The sequence below is a fragment of the Eptesicus fuscus genome, chromosome 2 (genome assembly GCF_027574615.1).
Source record: "Eptesicus fuscus isolate TK198812 chromosome 2, DD_ASM_mEF_20220401, whole genome shotgun sequence".
Taxonomy (NCBI): domain Eukaryota; kingdom Metazoa; phylum Chordata; class Mammalia; order Chiroptera; family Vespertilionidae; genus Eptesicus; species Eptesicus fuscus.
In genome coordinates this window covers 110,191,814-110,217,107 of record NC_072474.1, presented here as the reverse complement: position 1 = coordinate 110,217,107, position 25,294 = coordinate 110,191,814, and the positions used below count along the sequence as shown (strand labels likewise).

General features: G+C 39.4%; 1 protein-coding gene across 2 annotated transcripts in view; it reads left to right on the top strand.

The window, feature by feature from the left end:
* C1QTNF7 (C1q and TNF related 7) overlaps positions 1-19,278 on the top strand; it is a 94,406-nt gene extending 75,128 nt beyond the window's left edge. For both annotated transcript variants that reach the window (XM_008150869.3, XM_008150871.3), the window contains exons 2-3: positions 11,716-11,961; positions 18,295-19,278. In XM_008150869.3, the coding sequence (XP_008149091.1) occupies positions 11,716-11,961; positions 18,295-18,926 (878 nt within the window). In that variant the 3' untranslated portion in view covers positions 18,927-19,278. The remainder of the gene's footprint in view (positions 1-11,715; positions 11,962-18,294) is intronic.
* The last annotated feature ends 6,016 nt before the right edge of the window (positions 19,279-25,294 follow it).

Here is a 25,294-nt window from a genome sequence, read left to right as displayed (position 1 = left end):
AGGTCTGTGGCATTAAGCACATCACAGTACTGTACAACTATCATACCACCATCCATCTCCAGAACTTCCCATCTTCCCCAGCTAACACTCTGCTCATTAAATACTGACTCCTCTCTTCCTCCTCCCCTCAGCACTTGGAAATCATTATTCCACTGTCTGTCTCTATAGTTTATTTTAAAATATATTTTATTTATTTTTACAGAGAGGAAGGGAGAGGGATAGAGAGTTAGAAATGTCTATGAGAGAGAAACGTTGATCAGCTTCCTCCTGCACACCTCCTACTGGGGATGTGCCCGCAACCAAGGTACATGCCCTTGACCAGAATCGAACCTGGGACCTTTCAGTCCACAGATTGACGCTCTATCCACTGAGCCAAACCAGTTAGGGCATGTCTCTATAGTTTTGACTGTTCTAGTTACATCATGTAGGCAGAAACATACATTTGTCTTAGCATAAGGTCTTCAAGATTCTTCTGCAAAATAGAGACAGACTCATAGTTAGAGCAGGCTGACAGCTGTCATGGGGTGGAGGACAGGGGGAAGCTGAGAGTGGTTGGAGGGATTGAGCCAAAAAGAGAAAAGAAGAAAAAGAGCTAATGGACAGGGACAACAGTGTGGTGATTGCTCTGGGGGGAGAAGAAAGGTAGGGGCCAGTGGAAGAGGGTATCAAGGGGGATAAATGGTGATGGACAGAGACTTGTCTTGGTGTGGTTAACACACAATACAGTGTACAGATGGTGTGTTGTAGAACTGTACACCTGAAACCTGTATAATTTTGTTAACTGGTGTCACACCAATACATTCAATTAAAAAAAGATTCTTCCATGTTGTAGTTTGTGTGAAAATTTTGTTCCTTTTGACAGTGTAGTAATATCCCATTGTATGCATGTACCATATTTTGTTTATCCATTCATTTGTTGATAGATACCTGGGTTGCTTTCAGCTTTTGGCTGTTGTGAAAAGCGCTGCTGTGAACATTGTTGTTCAAATATCTTTTTGAGTCCCTGTTTTCACTTCTTTTGGGTAAACACCCAGAAGTGGAATTTCTGAATGTTATGGTAATTCTGTGTGAAATTTTTGGAGGAATTGTCATACTGTTTTTGCATAGCAGCTGCACCATTGTACATTTCTCACAACTACAGGGTCTTTTTTCTAGTTTTACTGAAATATAATTGGCATATAACATTGTGTAAGTGTAAGGGGTACAATGTGAAGATTTGATACACAGTCACTTGTGGATTTATAATCCTGGTTCTTGTGAAATGATTTCCACAATCAGATTAATTAACACTTTCATCCACCCCCCTAATTATCATTTTGTGTATATAGTGGCAACATTTAAGATTTACTCTCAGTAATTTTCAAGTATATACTACAGTATTGTTCATTATAGACACCATGCTGTTCATTAGATCCCCAAAACAGATTCATCTTATAACTGTAAGTTTGACCATTTGACCAATATCTCCCCCTTCTTCCCACTCTCCAGCCCCTGAAAACCACCATTTTACTTTCTGTGTTTATGAGTCCATATTTTTAGATTCCACATATAAGTGATATCATACAGTATTTGTCTTCCCGTCTGATTCATTTCACTTAGTATAATGCCTTCAAGGCTCATCTATTTTGTTACAAATGACAGGATTTTCTTCTTTTTATGACTGACTAGTATTCCTCTGTATGTATACACCACATTTTCTTTATCCATTCATCTGTCAATAGACACTCAGATTGTTTCCACATCTGGGCTATTGTGAATAATGCTGCTATGAATATGGAAGTACAGATATCTCTTCAATATTTTGTTTTCATTTCCTTTGAACCTATAACCAGAAGTGGAATGGCTGGGTCATGTGGTGGTTCTATCTTTAATGTTTTGAGTTGCTTTTGAGTTGTTATACTGTTTTCCATAGTGGCTGCACTAGTGCACAAGGATTCGCATGTCTCCACAGCCTCACCAATACTCCTTATCTCTTTTTGATAATACCCATTCTGATAGGTGCGAGGTGCTATCACACTGTGGTTTTTATCTGCATTTCCCTGATAATTAGTGATGTTGAGCATCTTTTCATGTGCTTGTTGGCAGTTTATATGTCTTCTTTGGGACAATGTCTATTCTGATAGTTTGCCCATTTTCCATCAGATTATTTGTGGGTTTTTTTTTTTTTTGCTATTGAGTTATATGAGTTCCTTATATATTTTGGATATTAATGCCCTACCTGATACATGGTTTGCAAATATTTTCTCCCATTATATATGTTCCCTTTTCATTTTGTTGATTGTTTCTTTTGCTGTGCAGGAACTTTTTAGTATGCTGTAGTCCCACTTGTTTATTTTTGCTTTGGTGGCTGTGCTTTTCACGCCATATTAAAAAAAAATTTTTTTGTTGCCAAAACCAATGTCAAGGATTTTTTTTCCTGTTTTCATCTATAGGTTTTACAGTTTTGCAACTTACATTTAAGTTTTTAATCCATTTCTAGTTAATTTTTGAGTGGTATAAATTAGGGGTCCAATTTCATTCTTCTGCATGTGAATATCGCTTTCACACCACTATTTACTAAAGAGACTATTTTTTTTCCATGGAGTATTCTTGGCTCCCTTGTCAAATATGGGTTGACTGTACCTGCATGGATTTGTTTTATTTTTTAAATAAAGGGAAAAATACTATTTACAAAGGGATCTCAATCTGTGCATACATTTTCTAGAAGTTCAATTTTTACACTGAATTATTCAGTATTTCTCCAGGTGTTTTCCATGGCTAGTTTAGCAAGAATAAAGTATTTCATCACTAAAAATATATTTACAAAATACTGTATACTACATCCCTGCCTTACAGATTCAAAACACACATAAACATGAAGGTTCTTAAATCTACAGTTCCATAAAGTAATTTTTTCAGTATGTGTTTGAAATCTAAAAACTTATTACTTGGTAATCCCTACAGAAATATAGAATACATGGTCATTTACAATTCACATCAAGGACAGATCTGTTCAAGAATACCAATATCTCCAGAGCTTTGATTTTCTAACTCCAAAGAAGCACAATGGTGGGCAAAATACATGTTAGCACATATTCTATAAATTTGCATAATTCAATGCAATCCTTAAAAGCATTCTGTATGAGAAGTGACTGCTAATGTGTATAAGGATTCTTTTTGAGGTCTTGAAAATGTTAAAAAATTAGGTTGTGATGTACATTGAGCTGTATACTTTAAGTTGGTTAATTTTACGCTGTGTAAATTAAATCTCAATAAAGCTTTTTAAAAATATTGTAATCTTTATAAAGCCATGACACACATAGGTCATTCCCAGCCAAAATAACCAATTCATTGCAAACCAGTGGGGCATTGGGTGAAGAATAAATTATTCAATATAGAGTGTCCCCATAAAAAGTATATACACACTTTGAATAATTATAAAGGCAGTGTTTATTAAAATACATTTAATTTTCAAAATTGAGCTCTCAGCTGTTAAAGTGTGTATACATTTTGAGGGGACACCCTGTATAAGTTGTTGAAATCTAAAATTGAATCCCCATCTTATACATTTTGTCAGAAAAATTCTGATGGGTCAAATGTTAAATGTGAACAAATGAAACAATAAAAGAACTGAAAGAAAAGGGGGAGGATTCTTTTTGTTATCTTGAAATAAGGAAGGTCTTTTAAACACAATAAATTGAACCTCAAAAATGTGTTTTCATGAAAAAAAGTATTTTTAAAAATACATAAACAAAATAAAAAGGCAAACTGGGAAAAGCTTTTAACTGCCATAAACTATGTATAAAAAATATAAATATACAGAGATATTCTTTGCACTGTCCTATATAATAAAAGGCTCATATGCAAATTGACTGAACGGAAGAATGACCAGTCTCTATGACACGCACTGACACTCAACACAGGAGCTGCTCCCTGGTGGTCAGTGCACTCCCACAGGGGGAGCGCTGCTCAGCCAGAAGCCAGGCTCATGGCAGCACTAAGGATGTCCAACTGCCAGCTTAGGCCCACTCCCCATGGGCCTAAGCCATCAGTCGGACATCTCCTGAGGGCTCTCAGATTTGAGAGGGTGCAGGCTGGGCTGAGGGACTCCCCCCCCCCCCCCGCCAGTGCACGAATTTTGTGCACGGGCCTCTAGTTTTTAATAATAGTACAAGAATGAAAATATCCCAAATATCCATCAATATAAGACTGGGTAAATGTGATACATCCATATGATGGATAGTCTACAGCAGTGATGGCGAACCTATGACACGCGGGTCAGCACTGACACGCGTAGCCATTTCTGATGACACGCGGCCGCTGAGGTGGCCACATGCCGAGGATGAAACATTTGCTGCTCCTGAGGATGAAACATTTGTGAAATAATGTTTTTTCCTCAAAGTGACACACTACCCGAGTTATGCTCAGTTTTTTGGCGAGTTTGACACACCAAGCTCAAAAGGTTGCCCATCACTGGACTATAGCCACTAAAAAAAAGAAAAAAAATTAGGCAACTCTATAACACTGATAACAAAATGATCTCCACATTATGTGAAAAAGCAAAGTGCAGAAAGTTGCATACAGGATGCCAACATGGGGAAGGAGGACACACAAGAAACTAGCAACAGTGGTTGCCTCCAGAAGAGGAATCTGCATGTCTGGGAGGAAGGAGAAATTTACCTTTCATTGAATACTCTATATTTTTTTTAATTTATGAATGTGCATGTTCTACCTATACAAATATACACACACACACACACATATATGTGTGTGTGTGTGCGTATATATATATATATATATATATATATATATATAAAATATTTTTAAATGCTCTAGACTATGAAAAATTAAAAAAAAAACATAGACTTCAGGATTATTTCTCTAAATCCTCTCTCTCCTCCTTCTCTTGTGATATTGTAAAATTCCATTCTATCTAGTTGTTTTGTATTTTGTTTGTTTTTCACAAAAGTTACCTCTTCCACAAAAAAATATATTCTCCTCTGCCCCCAGCCTGAGCTGAGGTTTATGCCAAACACTGTTCTAAATGGTTGGAGACATCAATGACTCAAAGATCCTGCCCTCACAGAGCTTACATTCTAGCAGATAAAGATATATAATATAAAAAAAGAACAATAAAGATAAGAATAATCTAGAGAGTTAGAGGGTGATAAGTACCATAGGGGGGAAAATATCAGCAGAGAAGAAAATATGGTGACTGGCAAGAAGGTAGGGAGGGAGAGAATATGAGAGAGTGAGGGAGTGATAGAGGAGTGTGTGGACATGTGTGGTGTGTGTGTGTGTGTGTGTGTGTGTGTGTGTGAGAGAGAGAGAGAGAGCTAGGGACAGTTGGATCCTACAGGTCTTCCAAGGGGCTGCTAAACTGGGCAGTCATAGACGGCGAAACCCTGCTGCCACCATGGACACTCCGGGGGTGGCCAGCGTGGGCACAGAGACAATGCCATCTTGAAAAACAGAACTGCTTGAGACTAGGATCCTAGCCTCAACACCACCCAATCTGGTCTCAGACACAAACTGGGACCCTATAGCCACTAGGGACAAAGACCTGCAACAACAGCTGCAGACTCACAGACACCAAGAATCCAGATATCCCAGCCACAGATTTATGTGAGCCACAGAGCCCATCCCCCTCCCTGCAGGCTCCCTGCAGCACCATAGGAACTGCTAGACCCACCCGGAGCAAGCAGGCCTCCTGCCCACATAGGGTGGCTCTGCTACCTGAATTTGAGCCTAGATGTGCAGACACTGGGAGGCTGTTTCCCACAGCGCGCACTCCCACGACTAGACCCCATGCCCACACAGGGCAGCTCCGCTACCTGAATGTGAGCCTGGGCAAGTGTACACGGAAGTCTGTTTTCTGCAGCACAGGAGTGGACCTCCTGCAGACACAGGGCAGCTGTTCAACCTGGTCCCCCAAGCAGACCAGGGACCCTGATTCTGCACCTGAGAGGCAGCACTGAGCACCAGTGAATTGACTCTGTTTCTCATCACGCGCTCCTGGGATCCCTGATTCCCAGTGCATGCACACTAAGAGCCAGTGACTCCAATTCTTGGTGCATGTGCACACAGGAACCCAGATTCTCAGTGTGAGGCTGCACCAAGCAACAGAGACTCTGATACTCAACTCTCGGTGGGGGAACAGGGGGACTCTGACACCTGGCATGCACTATGGGACTCTGCTTTTCAGCACATGCCAGCAGGGTCTCTTTTTCAGCATGGCGCAGGCGGGGTCCCTGATTCTAGGTGCACACACGAGGCCACACTGAGTGCTGGTGACTCTGATCCTGGGCGAGCATGACTCCACCAACCCTCGGCAGCCACACGTCTTGGTGTCGGAGCTCTTCAGTGACACTTGGGTGGTGCAAAACTCCCACTGCACATGGCCCAAGCCCCCGCAACTCGGTGTTTGAACCTTCTGGTGATACTTAGAATGGGAAGACAACAAAACAATCCCCAGAGGAAAGAAAAAGAGGAATCACCAAGAAAGGAAATAAGTGAAATGGAGGCGTGCAGCATGACAGAAAAACAATTCAGAGTAATGGTCGTACAGTTCATACACTGGATGGACAAGAAAATCAACAACCTATGCAAAAATTGGGAAGAAATCAAAAGTGATATTGCTATAATCAAAAACACCATGGAAAGTTTCAACAGTAGACTAGAAGAAGCACAGGACTGAATTAGTGAGTTAGAAGATAAAGTAGAGAAACAAGCCCAAACTGAACAGCAACTGGAGAAAAAAAAATAAAAAGCAGGAGGAGAGCCTAAGGGAGCTTTGGCACAACACAAAACGAAGTAACATACGTATAAAGGGCTGCCAGAAAGACAAGAAGAGCAGCAAGGATTAGAAAATCTATTTGAAGAAATAATGACAGAAAACTTCCTTGATATGGGGAATAAAAAAGTTACACAAGTACAGAGAGTCCAAAGCAAGATGAGTCCCAAAAGACCCACACCAACACACGTCATAATTACAATGGCAAATGTTAACAACAAAGAGAGAAACTTAAAGGCTGCAAGAGAGAGACAGAGAGTTACCTATGAAGGATACCCCATAAGATTATTAAATGATTTCTCAACAGAAACACATCAAGCTAGAAGGGAATGGAAGTAGGTATACAAAGTGATGCAAAGCAAAGGACTGAATCCAAGAATACTCTATCCAGCAAGACTATCAATCAAAATTGAAGAGAAAATCAGGAGCTTCGCAGACAAAAAAAAAAGGCTAAGGGAGTTTATCACTACCAAGCCAGCAGTGCAAGAAATGCTAAAGGAAATGCTATAAAAAGAAGAAATAGAAAGGGAGGAAGGAACACGGGCATAAAGTACAGAAATGGCTACAAACAAGTACCTATCAATAATAACATTAAATGTAAATGGATTAAATGCTCTAATCAAAAGAAATTGAGTGACTGAATGGATAAGAAAACATGACCCATATATATGCTGTCTACAGGAGACCCACCTCAGAACAAGGGACTCACACAGACTGACAGTGAAGGGATGGAAAAATATCTATCAAGCAAATGGAAATGAAAGAAAAATCTGGGGTAGCAATACTTATATCTGACAAAATAGACCTCAAAGTGAAAACCATAACAAGAGACAAGAAAGGCCACTTCATAATTCTAAAGGGATTGATACAACAAGAGGCTATAACTCGGTAAATATTTATGCACCCAATGCAGGAGCACCCAAATAATAAAAAAAACTTCTGGAAAATATCAGGGGAGAGATTGACAGCAGCACAATCATAGTAGGAGACTTTAATACCCCATTACCATCACTGGATAAATCCTCTAGAAAAAAAATTAGCAAAGAAACATCAATCCTAAATGACTCACTAGATCAGATGGACTTAATCGACATCTTTAGAACATTCCACCCCAAAATTACAGAATATACATTCTTCTCAAGTGCACATGGGACATTTTCAAAGATAGACCACATATTGGGACACAGGCAAAGTCTCTCCAAATTCAAGAGGATTGAAATCATATCAAGCATCTTCTTAGATCACAATGGCATAAAATTAGAAATCAACTACAATAAAAACAATCACAAAAATTCAAACACTTGGAGGCTGAATAGCATACTATTAAACAGTGAGTGGGTTATTAAAGAGATCAAAGAAGAAATAATAAACATCCTGGAAACAGACGACAATGAAAACACAACAATCCAAAATCTTTGGGACACAGTGAAAGCAATCCTGAGAGGGAAGCTTATATCATTACAGGCCTACCTCAAAAAAAAAAAAAAAAAACACAAGAAAAACTGGTAATAAACCATCTAACTCTGCAACTTGAAGAATTAGAAAGAGAGAAACAAGAAAAGCCCAGTGTGAGCAGAAGGAAGGAAATAATAAAGATCAGAGCAGAAATAAATGACATAGAGACAAAAAAACAAAATCAGTGAAACCAAGAGTTGGTTCTTTGAAAGGATAAACAAGATTGATGAACCTCTAACCAGGCTCACCAAGAAGCAAAGAGAGAGGACCCAAATAAACAAAATCATAAACAAAAGAGGTGAAATAACAACAGACCCCACAAAAAAACAAAGAAAAATACTATGAGCAACTCTACTCCAACAAACTGGTCAACCTAGAAGAAATGGATATATTCCTAAAAAATATATTCCTAAAAAAATTGGGAGGCCAGGGGGAGGTCAACAGGGGGAAAAGGGGGAGAAATATGTACTACTATTTGTAATACCTTAAACAATAAAATAATAAAATAAAATATTTTAAAAATCAGCAGAATGAGGGAGGATTAGGAAGTATCATGTTTCAATGTTCAATAAGGTGGTAAGAGTTGGCTTTCATGAGAGGATGGTGTTTCAGCAAAAACTGGAAGAAGGATATGAGAGAGTGAGACATGCCTGAACAGAGTTCTGGACAGAGAGAAAGGATAGCGTATAGACCCTTGTAGATCATCTTCCATGAGGCTTTTGACTTTTACGTGAAATAAAGAACCATCACAGGGTGATGCCACTGTCACTTCCCATTATAATCCACACCCCTTTATCATCCTGATGCACTGAGTCCCAAAACTCAACTGGTCACTCACAACCAGGCCACCATCACATATCAGGCATCACAACCCATTGTTCCTCAATTCTGTTGAGGACTGTTGATGGATGATCATTTTGAGTGCCTTTCAAAACATCTAGCTGTGGATGCTTCCAGCATTTAGACTACTGTCCAGAAAATATTCGTGACTTGTCGGTGAAAGCAAACCATTTGTTCTATGAATGCATTTGTTTCCATTGTTTCAATTCACTCCTCCTTTGAGCACCTTGTGGCCTGGCTATTGGAAATAGTAATACCCTTTCTTTCAAGTACATCTAAAATTTCTCTATCCACCATAACCTAGACCTTCACCACACACGTCTTCACAGACTGGCCCCTGACTTGTGTTTTCAGCCTCTTCAGCTGAGTTTCTGAGATGCCCTTGCCCAGAGCAACTTCTCTCCAGATAATGTCAAGTCCCTCTTAGAAGCAGCTCCTGGCCTGAGCTACAGAATCCCATCAATATCTGATTGAAAGCCTTTTAAAATCCCTTCCAAAAGCCTCCTCTGATCAGTTTTTTAGAAGGAAGAAGAACTAGCAATGTAATTATTGCATCTTGTTTTAATTGTGGCAGGGGGTGTGGTTAGAAGGCCCTTTTCATTTCCTTCATCTGAGGCGCATTTGAAAAGGCTGTATTTTTATCAGATCCGCTAGGCTCTTTAGAAAATGCCTTAATCCCAGTTTAGCCACAGGATCAGTAATTTTGAGTTTGTGCCATGTGACCAATCGAGCAGACAGAACATGGCAAAGATATTCTCCTTGAGTCTGGGAGGGAGGGCCCACTGGTAATATGGAGATTTGGAGAAGGATACAGAGCCTATATTTGGACACGTTGCTTCAGTTTTTCACTAATAATATTTCTAGGAATTAGATCTGTTCCAAACCACATGTGCACACTGTTTTTCTCGGTTTGTCATTCCTATGCTCTGGCAAATTTCTGGGTCTGATTCCAAGATGTTGCAATTTCCCCATGGGTACCATAAAAATGGTATAGTGTGCCTGGTTAATTTTCCGATGCCACGATAAAAAAAAAAAAAAAAAAGGAACTTTATCTGATTGCTTTTCTCACATTGTATAATATTTTCCTTTGTGTAAGTATATATTAGGCATCTATATCAAGCATTGTACAAATTTCCTATTAAAGTAGATGTCCAACTATCTAAAAACTATTCATTCATGAGGCCCCGGAAGGACATGCATACATTCTCCCATCCAAGACACTGCTGATGCTAAAGGCCATTTAGCCTAAGAAATCAGGTGTCCCCAGCCTACACCACCCACCCTTCAGCCCATATGCCAAATGTCATGATAATAAATGATCCATCATTCTCAGCTGCCAGGCTTATGGAGGGCAAAACCAAGTTCTATCTGGTCATAGCTGCAGACCTATTGCCTGCACCGCTCTGAGCGTGTGGCACTAGGCAAGAAAACTTTGATTTCACTCTCGGCTCTTTAATTGTGTCTTTAATTGTGCTGACAGCTTAAATGGGACACCACGGCATCATATCCTGCAGATTTTAAATTAAAGTTTGAGACCCCCTCTGGACATGCAGAGTACTCAAATTAACACTAATTGGCACTACACATGATTATTTGGTGAAAAACATGGTTTTCCTAAAAAGAACACTTTCTTTCTCCTGCTTTACAAAGCCCAGAAATTCTAAGAAAACAACCAGGGATGCATGCAAAGATTCTATATAAGGATCCTAGCATGGTGTTTACATTGGCAGAAACCTGAAAACAAACGGCTATCGTGGGGAATTATGTACATAAAGGGTAATAGAGACAAATCCAACAATTTATTTAATGTTATAAATAATTTTTCACATGGGAAGATGCTTGTGATAAATTGTTAAGTGGAAAAAGTTGAAGAATTGCAGGAATGATATGATATCACTTTTCTCTATGGCTTAGAAAAAAGACTGGAAGGATACCGATATCAAAATGTAAATAATTATCTTTGGGTGCTGAAAATAACGTTCACATTTATATTATTCATTTGTATCTCTAATTTTCAAAAAAAATGCATTACTTTGGCAAAAGGAAATCATTATTTAGCAAAGTCTATCATTGATCTCTGCAGAAAATATGCAACAAAGGGATTTATTTTGAAATTTTTATTTTTTATATATTTTTTAATTTTTTAAACAAATTTTCCCTTTCCTTTTGGAGGGTAGTTTATTTTATTTTTATGTTAATCCTCACCCGAGGATATTTTTCCATTGATTTTCAGAAAGTCGAAGGGAGGGAGAGAGACCGAGAGAGAGAAACATCGATGTGAGAGAGACACATCATTTGGTTGCCTCCCACATATGCCCCGACCCAAGGTACGTGTCTTGACCAGAATCAAACGTGGGACCCTTCAGTCCTTGGGCCAAGGCTCTATCCACTGAGCCAAACAGGCTAGGGCTATTTTGAAATTTTGAAATCAATCCTTCATCTCCACCAACCCTGCGTGGTACACTGAGAATTCTCTATTAGTAATGAGTGGGTAGTTTCTAATGGGATTATGAGATGAACAGTGTGTTTTTATAGTCATGGAAAGTTGAGCACTGAAGTGACGTGTTGCAAATGCCCATTCTCATGTTCCATTACACCCAAAGCCCCACCTGAGAGGGTGCCTTTATGTCTGTGTGTTTTTCTTGCAGAGCCAAAGATGTTTGTCTTGCTCTATGTTACAAGTTTTGCCATTTGTGTAAGTGGACAACCGCGAGGTAATCAGTTCAAAGGAGAGAGCTACTCCCCAAGATATATCTGTAGCATACCTGGCTTACCTGGACCTCCAGGCCCTCCTGGAGCAAGTGGCTCCCCTGGACCCCACGGTCGAATCGGCCTTCCAGGACGAGATGGGAGAGACGGCAGGAAAGGAGAGAAAGGCGAAAAGGGGGCTGCAGGTAATGAATGATGAGGCTCTGAAAAGCCCCCCTCCTTCACCCTCCCTGAAAACTACTCCCTTTCTTTGTTGCTTTCTCTAAATCCCTCCTCTACTTCACCTTCATCGTTCATAACAATTTATTGCCTATTGACTATGCTTCAGATGCTGCTCTAGACTCTGTGCATTCTCGTTTTATTGTAATGATGACTCTTTCAGGGGGAAGTCATCACATTTTATAGGTGGGAACACTGAGCAATGCCACAATCAAATGAATTACTAGCGAAGAAAGAGCAGAGCTGGATCCCAACATCAGGTGCCTATGACCACTGGGGCTGGTACATCCAGCAGGCAATGCCTGCATGCAAGAGGGTGCGATGGATGGACAGACAGATGGACAGGAGGGGGCGTGAAGCAGAGGCAGAATTAGGAGCCAAAAGCCTGCTGCTTCCTGCTCTGCACTAATATCCTGAACATAAAGAGGTTCCAGAGGGTTTTTTTCCAAAGATGAAATGACAATAGTAACATGTAGCCTGCATTTCCTGGCTTATCACTCTGCCACCTGTCCTATAAAAGCGAGAAAAAATAGGTTTCTTATAGCTCTTTACAGCAACACAATATCCCCTAGTCTTTCAGTAATTTTTACTTTTTCCCCCACAAATAAGTTGTCCCAGGAAGCTTGCCAGATTTGCCATCCCTTCAGAGTAAAATGGATTAAAATTCTAGAGAGGCCGTGTTTACCCAAAGAGAGGAAGTGATTTGGAATCAATCTTTGAAAACACATTTCTGAGTGCAAAAGTTGGGACAAAAGATGGGCACAAAATGTCAGTAGATCTAAGAAGTGTGTCTCTCTCTAGTCATTGCACCTCATTTAGTGCTGTTATATGAAACAATATAATATACATGCAAATTATTGGCTAATTATTCATTTCTGAATTTGTCATGCAGAAAATATTTGGCAAATCAGTAGCTACCAAATGCATGAGTATTGTCCAATATTCAGTAGAGAATCTTTAGGTGAAAGTGCAACATCAGATAAAGAACCGTTAATTGGGAGCTTCAATCTTATATTTCAAACTTTTGCATACAACAGCATGACACAACTTTCTGTGTCATGATCATGAATGTCCTTAGTAACACAAAGATCATAGTTATTACCAACACTTTTAGTTTGCTATGCCTGGAAGTAGTAATGTAGTGATTACACAAACATCCATTGGAGTCAGAAAGACTTAGGTTGAAATCTTGGCTCCTTCCGTTACTGTTTAGTATCATTAGGCAAATAGCCTCTTTGAGCCTCAGTGTTCTGATTTGTAAATAGGGGGTAGTAAGGGTGATTGTGAAGATTAAGGACAATAATACCTGTAAAACATGCAATAGAGTAAGTGCCATGTGGTAAGCACACAGGAAATGTTAGCTGCTATTACATGTGACATTGTGATCTGCAAATATGAGTCATAACTAAGTTCGTGAATATCCAAAGCTACATAATTAACTAGAAATGAGTGATCTGTCTCACAAGCTAGTTCTAGTGTTATTTAAAGATGTTTATGGATATGCATTCAGATTAAATCAAATGCTCATGATTGCTCTAATTTTAACCATGCATGCGGCCAGCTACACCCCCATACTCATTAATCCATTTGTTCATCCAGCCACTCATGCATTATTCACTCTACAAGCTTTTGGCACACCTATTGCTACCCAGCATTGTTCTAGACCAGTGTTTCATAACCTCCACCCTCATGACATTTGGGGCTGAATAATTATTTACTGTGGATGACTATCCTGTGCATTGTACGGCTTTCAGCAGGTTCCCAGTGCATACTAGGGTCACCCCTACAATTGTGATAACCAAAAATGTCTCCAGACATTCCCAGCGCTCCCTTGGTGGGTGATGCGAAATTGCTCCTCATTGAAAACATAGTTTCAGACACAGAGAACACAAACTTGAATAAGACATTGTCCTTGACTCAATAAGCAAACATTTGGGTATGGGAGTCTAATATGGAAAAACTCAATCACAATACCAGGTGGGGCAAAAGTAGGTTTACAGTTGTTTGTATAGAAAATAATGTAATAATTAAAACATAATAACACAAGAATAAACTATGGCCGAAGCCAGTTTGGCTCAGTGGATAGAGCGTCGGCCTGCAGACTCAAGGGTCCCGGGTTCGATTCCGGTCAAGGGCATGTACCTTGGTTGTGGGCACATCCCCAGGGGGGGGTGTGCAGGAGGCAGCTGATCGATGTTTCTCTCTCATCGATGTTTCTAACTCTCTATCCCTCTCTCTTCCTCTCTGTAAAAAATCAATAAAATATATTTTTAAAAAAAAGAATAAACTATGTTTTGCATACTCACAAATGTAAACCTACTTTTACCCCAACCTGTATGTCATCATCATCATCATCATCATCATCACCACCATTTACTAAGAACTTACTATACCTATGTATAAGAAATTTTACATTTAATACTTACTGTCCACCATAACCCTATTAGCAATTATTGTAATCAGCAATAACAATGTTACAAATGGGGGAAAATGGAGATTTAAAAATAAAATGACTTTCCCAACCTGAGATTATTAAATCCAGTATATACATGTCCAGTATCCATATGGCAGCTAAGACAGAAAAAGTAAGAACACCTTTGTGATCAATGAAGAGGAGCACACCTCACTGACAAACAGCAGGAACAGAACCCTGGGGCTTTGGGGACATGTTTTCAATGTGGCTGAACAGGACACAGCACAGCTGGGAGCTGCTCTTCCCTCTTCCCACTTAGTGACACCACGAAGGCCTTCTCATCCATGTGCCCTTGGTGATCATCCCCACAACATTTACCCCAACCAAGTGCATGCAGAATCAAGCATGGTTTTGGTCCAATTTCCCCATCCTAAATTACAAGTACAGAGCTCATTATACTGAATTATACATTTTCTGCTGAAATATTTGGCTCCTTCACTGGTCGATAGCAATTACTGTTGTCTCATATTATTAACATTTAATTTAATCTGAATGCACATCCACATAAATATCTTCAAATAACACTAGACACCCCCCATGAAATAGATAATTCTGGTTTATTATATGGTTTTGGATATTTATGGACTTAGCTAAGACCCATATTTGCAGATCACAATATAATATGTAATAACAGCTACCTTGAAGGTGGAGCAGGTGTCATTCATGTCAAGGTCTCATTTAGCCCCTAGTACAGTGCCTGGCATGTAATGTTGGTCAATCAACTTTAGATGGTTCAGGTGGATGCATGTATGCATAAATCTATGGATACGTGGGTGGGTGGATGGATGGATGGATGGATGGATGGATGGATGGATGGATGGATGGATGGAAGAAAGAAATGGTACTGAAAAAAATATTTGTAAGCCCATATCATGAAGAGTTGAAAAGAAATCCTTTCTCTCCAAGCTTTAGTACTTAAGCATAGATAATAATTACTCCATAATTCTCTTCTCTATACAGTTATATATCTTCCTGAATAGGGAGAATGATCTATCCCTTCTTTCTATTCCTCATTCATTGGTCCTTAGCCCAGGGGCAAATCTGTGATGTGATTATCTAACTCCCAGCTGTTGAGAATAGTAAACACTACAGAAAATCCAAACATTGAAATTATGACAACCTTCTCATTATAAAATTGTATCTTAGTATTATGGTTTGCTCTCAAAGAATTTTCAATAGGATGAGACCTCAAGCAATCTAGTCCAACATCTTCATTTCAAGGTCTGGGAAACTAAAGTCAGAGAGATGAAGCCCCTTTGTCAAATTCACCTAATTCCTGGCTGAACTAGGGTTTTATCCCTGCTCTGCTCAGTCACTGTTTACTGCTTTTCCCACCAGATTTGGAGTGGATTTGGATCTAATTTCTTCATAGTACAAATGGAGCATTTGGAACTCAGACAAGAATTGACTTGCTCAAAGTCAAAAGAGGCAAAAGGATTTGAGTACATAATGAAATTTAATGGTCAAATTGTTACTGATGCCAAAATGTGTGTGTGTTTTAATTAATGCACCAAAAGTCACTGATGAAGACAACAAAAGTTGAGCTTCTATTGAACATAAAATAACAACTTAGAAGTTGTTGTCTTTGATTCCAAAGTTAATTTATTAACAAAATAATATTTATATTATACGTCTATCAAAAACAAGTAATCATTGAGAGGTCAAACTATTATAGCCTTATTTAAGAAACAAATACCAGATTGTGTTCTGGCTGGAGTCAGTGGAATTTCAATTTAAAAACAAATGTCACCCTGGCCAGTGTGGCTCAGTTGGTTGGAGCAGCATCCATACTGAAAGGTCACAGGTTTGATTCCTGGTCTGGCCACATGCCCAGGTTTCAGGTTTGATCCCAGAGGGGGTGCAAATGGGGACAACAAATGGATGTTTCTCTTCTCTCTCTCTCTCTCTCTCTCTCTCTCTCTCTCTCTCTCTCTCTTTCTCTCTCTCTCTCTCTCTCTCTCTCTCTCTCTCTCTCTTTCTCTCTCTCTCTCTCTTTCTCCCTCTCCCTCTTGTTCTCCCTCTCCCTTCCTCTCTAAAATCAATAAAAACACATCCTAGGGTAAGAATTTGAAAAGAACAAACCAAATGTCATCTACAGCTAGAGAACACTTCTATGATCAGTAATAATGCTGGTCTCAGTCACAAAAAAAAAAAAAGTGCATTCATTATTAGCATCTTTTGAGCACCATAAATTGTCAAACAGTGTCTTTACAAAATTATATAAACAAAATATTTGATGTTTTGAGAGTAAAGCTTTAATTCTTTTCAAATTTACATTATCCAGAACACTTTATTGCTAAATTTGCCAAATAACTGAAAAATGATCAAACTCATACACCAATGCATATGTAATATATTGAAATAAATGATATAAAGCACTATTGAGATAAAAAGGCTCAGCTTAATAGAAGTTCCTGAGAATAAATTACACAATACATCAACAATATATTTTCCCTGACTACAAAGTACATTACAAATATCCAAATAATTTGGATATTTTTGAGAATGTATCATTACACAGGCACTTTTTATGGAATGGATTTGGCCATAAAATTGAATGACCTTTTTTATGCTATTAAGTCATTGCTATTACACATATGATTTAAAAATTAATTAAATGTTGCTTATCACTTTCAAGCCATGATCACTATTTCTCTGCATTTAGCTAATGGTTGATCTGTAGACAAAAAAAACATGGGGCAGACAGAAAATATTTCTCTATGGTGATTTTCAATTTGTTGAAATCTTTTCACAGCTGCTATGTCTTTTCTATATGTAAGGAGACCCAGAGAAATTAAGGGATTTGCCGAAAATGATATAGCCCTTAGCTGTAGAGCCAAACAGAATTTAGGATTCTTGTTCCAGCCCCAAAGGTGAGAGGCATTTTGATGAAGGGGAAGCATCAGTAGACTGAGACTTGGATTCCAGTCCTGGCCTTGCTTCATCTCTCTTGTGTTCAGTTTTCTCCTCCGTAAAAGACTTCCTGCACAGCGTGGCAGTCACTGTTGTTGGGTTATCGTAGCATAGTGAGTCCTCACTATGTGCCAGGAGCCCTTTACAATTCACACTCTAGCCACAGAAATGCTCAGGCTCCTGAGTCAGGCAGGCATGAGTTCAGGTTATAGCTCCATCATCACTAGCTCTATCTCCTTGAGCAAATAGACTTCCCCATGGCTCGGTTTCTTCATCTACGATGGAAGTAATAATAGTAATGCCTAGCTCATAAAACTGTTGCAAACCTTGAAGAAGATAATACATGTAAATAAAATGCTGTTCCTGATATATAGCAAATGTTCAATAAATGAGAGCTAATCTCATTTGATTAATTCCTTTTCATTTATTTATTTATTTATTTATTTAGGGTTATTTTTTAATTTTTTTCCTGATTAATTCTTTTATTATTAATACTAATAGTAGGATGGGGCATGAGACAGAACTGCCTCTGGTTCTGTCTGCCCCCATGACCTCACTCTGGGAAATGATATCAACATCATTCTTCTTAAATTCCTTCTGTAGTAATGAGTACCTGTAATGTAACTAATTTAGTGACAGGTGATCCATCATCAGAATGGTAGTTAAATATTCTTAATTAATTCAGAATGAAATGATTTCTCACATAGGAAAATTTACTTGAAATTCTGATGAAATTTTTCTATTTCCATTGTAGTGATTCAGTGATATTAAAAAAGGAATTCATTGTTTAGTAGTACACAGTTGAAAGTTGTCTGAAAAGACAAATGTAGGGTAAGCTGGTACTATGTGGGCATGCTTTTTGTCACTCTGTATTTAGAGGAACCATTAATTCAAGTTTAAACTCTTTTTAAAGGTTTGAGAGGTAAGACTGGACCGCTGGGCCTTGCTGGAGAGAAAGGGGACCAAGGAGAAACGGGGAAGAAAGGACCCATGGGACCAGAGGGTGAGAAAGGAGAAGTCGGTCCAGCTGGACCTGCTGGACCAAAGGGAGACAGAGGAGAGCAAGGGGACCCAGGGCTGCCTGGAGTTTGTAGATGTGGAAGCATCGTGCTCAAATCTGCCTTTTCTGTTGGCATCACCACCAGCTACCCAGAAGAGAGGCTACCGATCATATTTAACAAGGTCCTCTTCAATGAGGGAGAGCACTACAACCCTGCCACGGGGAAGTTCATCTGTGCTTTCCCGGGGATCTACTACTTTTCTTACGATATCACATTGGCAAATAAGCATCTGGCAATCGGGCTGGTGCACAACGGGCAGTACCGGATAAAGACCTTCGACGCCAACACAGGGAACCATGACGTGGCTTCAGGGTCCACGGTCATCTATCTGCAGCCGGAAGATGAAGTCTGGCTGGAGATCTTCTTCAATGACCAGAACGGCCTCTTCTCAGACCCGGGTTGGGCGGACAGCTTGTTTTCCGGATTTCTCCTGTACGTTGACACAGATTATCTAGATTCCATATCAGAAGACGACGAGCTGTGACCAGGACTGCCGACCAGCATGTTCCAGAATCCTTGTGGGAGACACTTTGATTTCATCGAGGGGCCCTGGAAGGTGGAACACACAGCAATGCGATCCAAAGACTCCTGCTCCGATTCCAGAGTATTTACAGATAGCTCTAGCGACATTTGTTATTAAAACAAGATGACCCACCAAACTATTGAAACCACACCAAGATGAATGATATAAAACAATAACCCCAGATATGAATTCTCTTGAAAGCAGTGTTCATAAATATTTAAACAAATCCAAGACAATGTTAACAATTTTTTTTATTAAATTCCCCGAGTGATCAAACCAGACGGCAATGATAATGTCTCATTAAATCTTTATAAAATCACATTTTGGCCTGTTATTTAAAAGAATCATAACATCCCAGACAAAGTCTTTGATAATTCTCCAAATGCTATAGTTAGTCAGAAACCAAAGGTAAGTGATGCTGACGAATGTCAAGCAATTTAAAATGAAGTCATAATTTTCTTTTTTTATTATTTCTTCCTACGTGCTTGTATGGGAAGCACAAAGTTTATTCTTGTATTATGATGTATTTATTAAGTATTGTATTCAAAAGTGGATACAACTGTAAACCTACTTTTTCCCCACCCTGTATATTTATTCAACAACTCTTTTATTTTTATCTTTATTGTTGAGAGTATTACAGATGTCACCCTCTTTCCCCCCCATACCTCCCTCCACCCAGTTCCCCCCCCCCAACCCAGGCCTTCACCACCCTATTGTCTGTGTCCATAGGTAATGCATTTCTATCTATTTAAAAGCTAATATGCTAAGTGTCCTTCCCTCCATCCAGGTAATGACATCACGTAGCAACGCCCGGCTTCTTCTCCCAGGGACAACTAGCCTCCTTGCAGTTTCTTCAGCCCAGGAATACTTTAGCCAGGTGGAAATACTTTTCACTGTAACCAAATGTCTGTAAAGTATTTTTCCTGTGCCTCATCTCATTTGATCCTCACAGAAGTCCTGGAGTAGGTAGATAGAAGACTCGGTGGAATCCTTTTTTTTTCATTAGCCAGAAAAACGGAGATTTAGAAAGTTTAGAAACTTGTACCAACTGAAAAGAAGTAAGAAATGTTGGACCTTGAAAATGACTTCAGGTTTTCTCACTGCACAGAATACTAGTATAGTCAAACACTGCTGCAATTACTGGTTAATATTTTACCCTTTGTTCTCCCTGCATGATCTACAATAATAATCTGCTTTGATAGATACTTACTGTTGTGTTGTTGACAATTACCTGAGAGAGAAGTTGGGGTGCTTCACTGGGCTGGAAAAAATTTAGCTACATCAGAAAGCAGGTCTCATGAAGCAAGTTGGTTCTATATCTATAAAAGGCTAAGTTGACTCAAGCATGCATGATACATATAAAGCTCTCGCTGGTGCCAATCACACGCATGTGTTTCCATCTATCATTGTTGATTGTGAATTTGGTTGACACTTCTATTATAGAGAAAGGGCAAATAGTGATATTAAAATATTTCTTCTAATTAATTTTCTTTCAATGAGCATGAATTCATGCACCAGGCCACTAGTATGAATATAAGAATGTTGGTTAATCTCTTCCCGGACCCCCTCACCCCTTCCCTCTGAGATTCATCAGTCTGTTCCATGTTTCCATGTGTCTGATTCTATTTTATTCATCACTTTATTTTGTTCATTAGATTTCTTGTTTGTTTATTTTGATTTTTAGATTTAGTTATTGATAGATATGTATTTATTGCCATTTTATTGTTCATAATTTTTAGCTTTCTTCTTCTTCTTCCACCCCTTCTTCAACAACTCTTTAACTAAGCCTGTATAAAACAGACACTATGATGCTGGGTCAGATGTAATAACAAGTTCAGACAAAGTCCCTACCTTCATACAGGCTAGTGTGTGATGAATATACTGTCACAATTCAGTGTGATGAGCACCAAGGCAAACAGACTGGCTCAATGGGAACCAGAAAACATGGAGAAACATTATGCATGCTTAGGTGTGTGTCTTTAAGTAGATGGGAGGTATGCAAAGAAAATAAGGAATTCAGTGGTGGCATTCTCCCCATTTCATCCTCAAAACACCATTGGTATTTGCAATCAGGAAGGGGAGAAAAACCCAGAGAGAGAGGAGGCCTGGGAGGGGTACTAGCAAAAAAGAGAAGCAAGTTACTGAGACCAGCCAGTAGATCATTCTCCTAAATCTGTTAGCTTGATAGTTTCCCAAGACAAATATTTGTCTTCTTAGCTTTCACAGATAGGGAAGCTACTTTACACTGTGGTGACGACATTGCGTCTCATGAATTTTCTAGGTGCTGAATTCAGATAAAGCAAAGCACATGTCCACTTATTTATGAGTGAGTTGATGGGAGGAGGGAGCAAGAAGAACAGGGAGAAAGACCAGACATCTGAGCAAACAGCTTCCCTTCCAAGTCTCATACCTCCCTATTCCACACTCTCTTAGTGTCAACCCCTTGTTCTCCGATGAGCTGCAATCCCTCAGCTAATTTCACCCATAAATCTGTCATCTGCCACTCTATCAACTAGTAATAATAGCCCTCCCTTATTCTCTCCCTTTTGGTACTTTCTAATACTCCTTCCATGCATTCCTCTCTCTGATTATTCATTTAGTAAAAATGTTAATGCTTCCTATGTGTGAATCACCATGGTGGGCTCTTTGAAGATGAAAGAACACAAAGGTGAATGTGGCACAGCCCCAAGAAAGGAAATGACATACACAAGCGCGCGCACATGTGTGCGCACACACACACACACACACACACACACACGCACGCACACACACACACACACACACACACACAATACCTAGAATTCTGAAAACAAACGTGCTAAAACATGCTAAGTGCTAAAGTGGAGATAGAGACAAAATGCGGTGGAAGGAATTGATTCAGGGGGAGATGTTTACTTCCAAATTCGGAGATGAGAGAGGAGAGCTAGAGAAATCTCTGTTCCCTGGGCCTGAAGTGATGGATGGGACTTGCAGTGGCCAAATTGAGGGAAAGGGCACTTTAGACAGAGGTAATAATGGGACAAATCATAAAAGTGAGAATCCATGGGCCATATTTGCGAGATGGCCAACCTGTGGGTGGGAGACTTTATTCATGAGAAGATGTGGAGCCCCTGTGTGTTCCCAAGCTGGGTACTGTCATTATCCAAGGTGAAATTCCAATTACCAAGCAGCTGTGTGTGAGGGCAATGGTCCCATCTTCCAGATCTATCTTGCTTTCATCATCTTCTTCTGCCTCCTATCCTTTGTTCCCTGGTTCTTCTCTTTCCGAGTCAAGACATGGGTCAAGACAAGGTCAATAACCCTTAGACAAAGAAGACTGAACAAAGGTGATCTGAGATAGTCATCTGCCTCTAGATAATACCTGAACCTGGAATTTCAGGCTAGAAAATGTTAAACAAAACAGCCAACAGAAGAAGCTAATCTGGGGAACCTGAACGCGTGGGCCCTTTGAAGACTATGGAATTTGCTGGAGAAACTGGAAATGGAGAAGTTATTGTTGATTGTCATGACCCACATGATTATTATGTAATTTAAATATTTTTAGCATGATCCATTAATGCATTCATTTTTTGGACATTGTTTACTTGCTTATCTTTTAAATGTTTCTTTCATTGTAAGCCTATTTTGAGTAGCTTTTTAAAGTAAAAATTTTTTAGCTGGTTCTAGGCCCAGAGATAAATTTCATTTTGAAATACCTGGTAGGATGGTGACGGGGATCAGAGAGCCACCATGGATAATGAAAGGTTATTGTAGTGTTGAAGTGATAAACTTTTAAGCAAATGCAGGTGTCTTTTACTCCTTAAAAAAAGACAAATGCAATGTATCCATATTTATGGATATTTGTGGAAAGGAAGTACAAGAACAATTTTGGTTTAAAATATTCCAAGCCTCATTCCAATCACTCTTTGTAAGGGCTGACTTGGAATGAATATGCATTAAGAATTATTTATTTACTAGATACCATCTCATTCCAGAATGATCTAAAGCCACTTACAAAGATAGATCAAAGACAGAACATGTAGTCAGAACAAGTGAGAATAAAAGAGCAAAACAAACAAAAAAGGGAAGGAGTGAGGTTAATACAAATCTGCATGTACAAGAACATGTATACCTGTACATGCCAAGGACATATCCAGATCATTTATCATGATGAATAACGTTGTTTGTGGTGAAAAAAAAAAATTCATAAACTCCGAATATACTTTTTCTCTGCCCCTCTGTGAAAGTTATCCTAGCCATAAATTCATATTAGATGTCAGCTATTAGTTGTTTTATACCTTCCTCTCTCTCAGTTTCTGTAGCTCCACTTTCCATAAAGGCTATCCCTATCCATATTGGCCCCAAAGCCAAAACCTAAGGCACATTCTGGAAGTCTTCCTCTCCTTCCCCACTGAATTCATTCAGCATAAAATTCTTATGGTTCTAGACCCTCCCTGTATATTTCTGAGCCATTGCACCCTTCCATTCCTAGTCCTGAGGTTTCACTCATATACTCATCATCACTCCCCTGGACTAGTAAAAGCCTTCAGCCACAGCCCTCCGATCCATACTCCACATTAGGTTGGTTCTCTCCTTCTTAAATACTCATCTGGTCATGACACTCCACAGCTTGAAAGCCACCGGTGGCCCTCCAATCCCTACACTATAAAAGGTGTCTTGAACTTCTCTGGGTTTTTCTATCTAGTATTTATTCCATATCTTTCTTCTGGTATTCATACCCAACTCCCTTCTGAGGGACCACCCTCCTTCACACGCTAGGTCTTTGAGTTTCTAAGTGGAATTGACGCCTGCATTATGTAAATCGCAGGCCCAATCTATCAGAGCATAGCATTCCACTCACCAAAATAACTGGTTCAGGTAACTCGATCAGAGCCAGTGAGACTTTGCTGGGACTTCTACAGAAGAGAACCTCACTCTTTCGACTGGACTTGAGCCTGTGACCTCGGTCAGACACCATCCAAAGCATGATACATTTGAGAATGGAGCCATGGACAAGTGAAGCAAAGAAACAGAGATAAAGGACTTGGAGTCATCATTTCAACCCTCATCTAGACATGTATGTGGTGGCCATCTCTTCATTTAGACTTTTCAAAAAAGGGCCAGTAAATGAAATTCATTCCTTAGCCAACATAGTCACAGGTCTGAAAGGGGGGATTAGAAAGCCATCCTAGGCTATCGACTATACTGATGTCATGTTTTACTTCTGGTTTTCTGAAAAACCATCAGTCAGTGCCTAGTGATACCAGCAGCGACCATTTACTCTGTGCCTTCTTAGTAATTGGCACCATGCTGAGCCCTTTTAGCATGGTGCCTTATCTCATCCTCAGGAAAAGCAGTGTCTCCTCCACCTCTCTGCCCCCTAGAAAGAGAAACATCCCTGTGGACCGGTCAGCAGCCCCAGTGCTGGGATATCAAGCATGACAAAAAGGTCAAAGTAAAGGCCACATACCAAGGTCTATCTCTATGTATTTTTCTCTTGGGAATGTGTCACTTAGCATCCAGGCACACTCAAAAGGAGAGCTGAATGGAAGAACTCAACATTCTGGTCATGGTGACAGAGTCTGCTCAGTGTCCACAATCTACCTGTTGGTCAAAACCATTTTTTTCATCTGATTTCCTGCCCCCCCCCCCCCCACCCCCAGACATACCACATGGCTGGTCACCATTTCACGCAGGATATCCATTCCCTTCTAAGAACCCCTAGTTGTACAGCACCCTTCCCTGGGGATGCCCTCATCCCAACTCTCTCTTCCTAGAGCAAAAACGTTTCCAATGTGTTTTGTCAAAGATATGAAAATCACGTCTTCAATTTCTAAGAATGTATTCCAAGGAAATAATTAATAATGTGTGCAAAGGTTTAATTACAGAAAGAGCCTTGCAGCAAAGTTGGAAGATGGAAAATTGGGAAATAGCCTGGGTGTCTGGTAATAGAATATTGGTTAAATTAGCTGTGAGACATTCATCCAATGGTCATTAAAAGTGATGAGAATGAAAATGCATTGGCACCAGAAGATGTTCATGGCATAGTAACAGAACAAAATTGATTATTGAAAGACACTTTCTGAATTATCCCATATTTAAAGTGTGTTTGCATATGTGCATAAACATGTCTGGATAAAAATAATTTAGTAATTGGAATTCAAAAATTTCTACTGTTGATCTTTGTTTTCATTTTTTAGAGTGAACGCATTTTACATAAGCTCTTAGATAGTCAGGGTAGTTGCACATTACTATGCTCCCAAAGGCTTGCAGAGAAAAAAGTCTAAGAGAGGGGGGGAAAAAACCTAAAAGTGTAGGTTGAAGTGAAAAAAGACATCATCCTTAAAGTT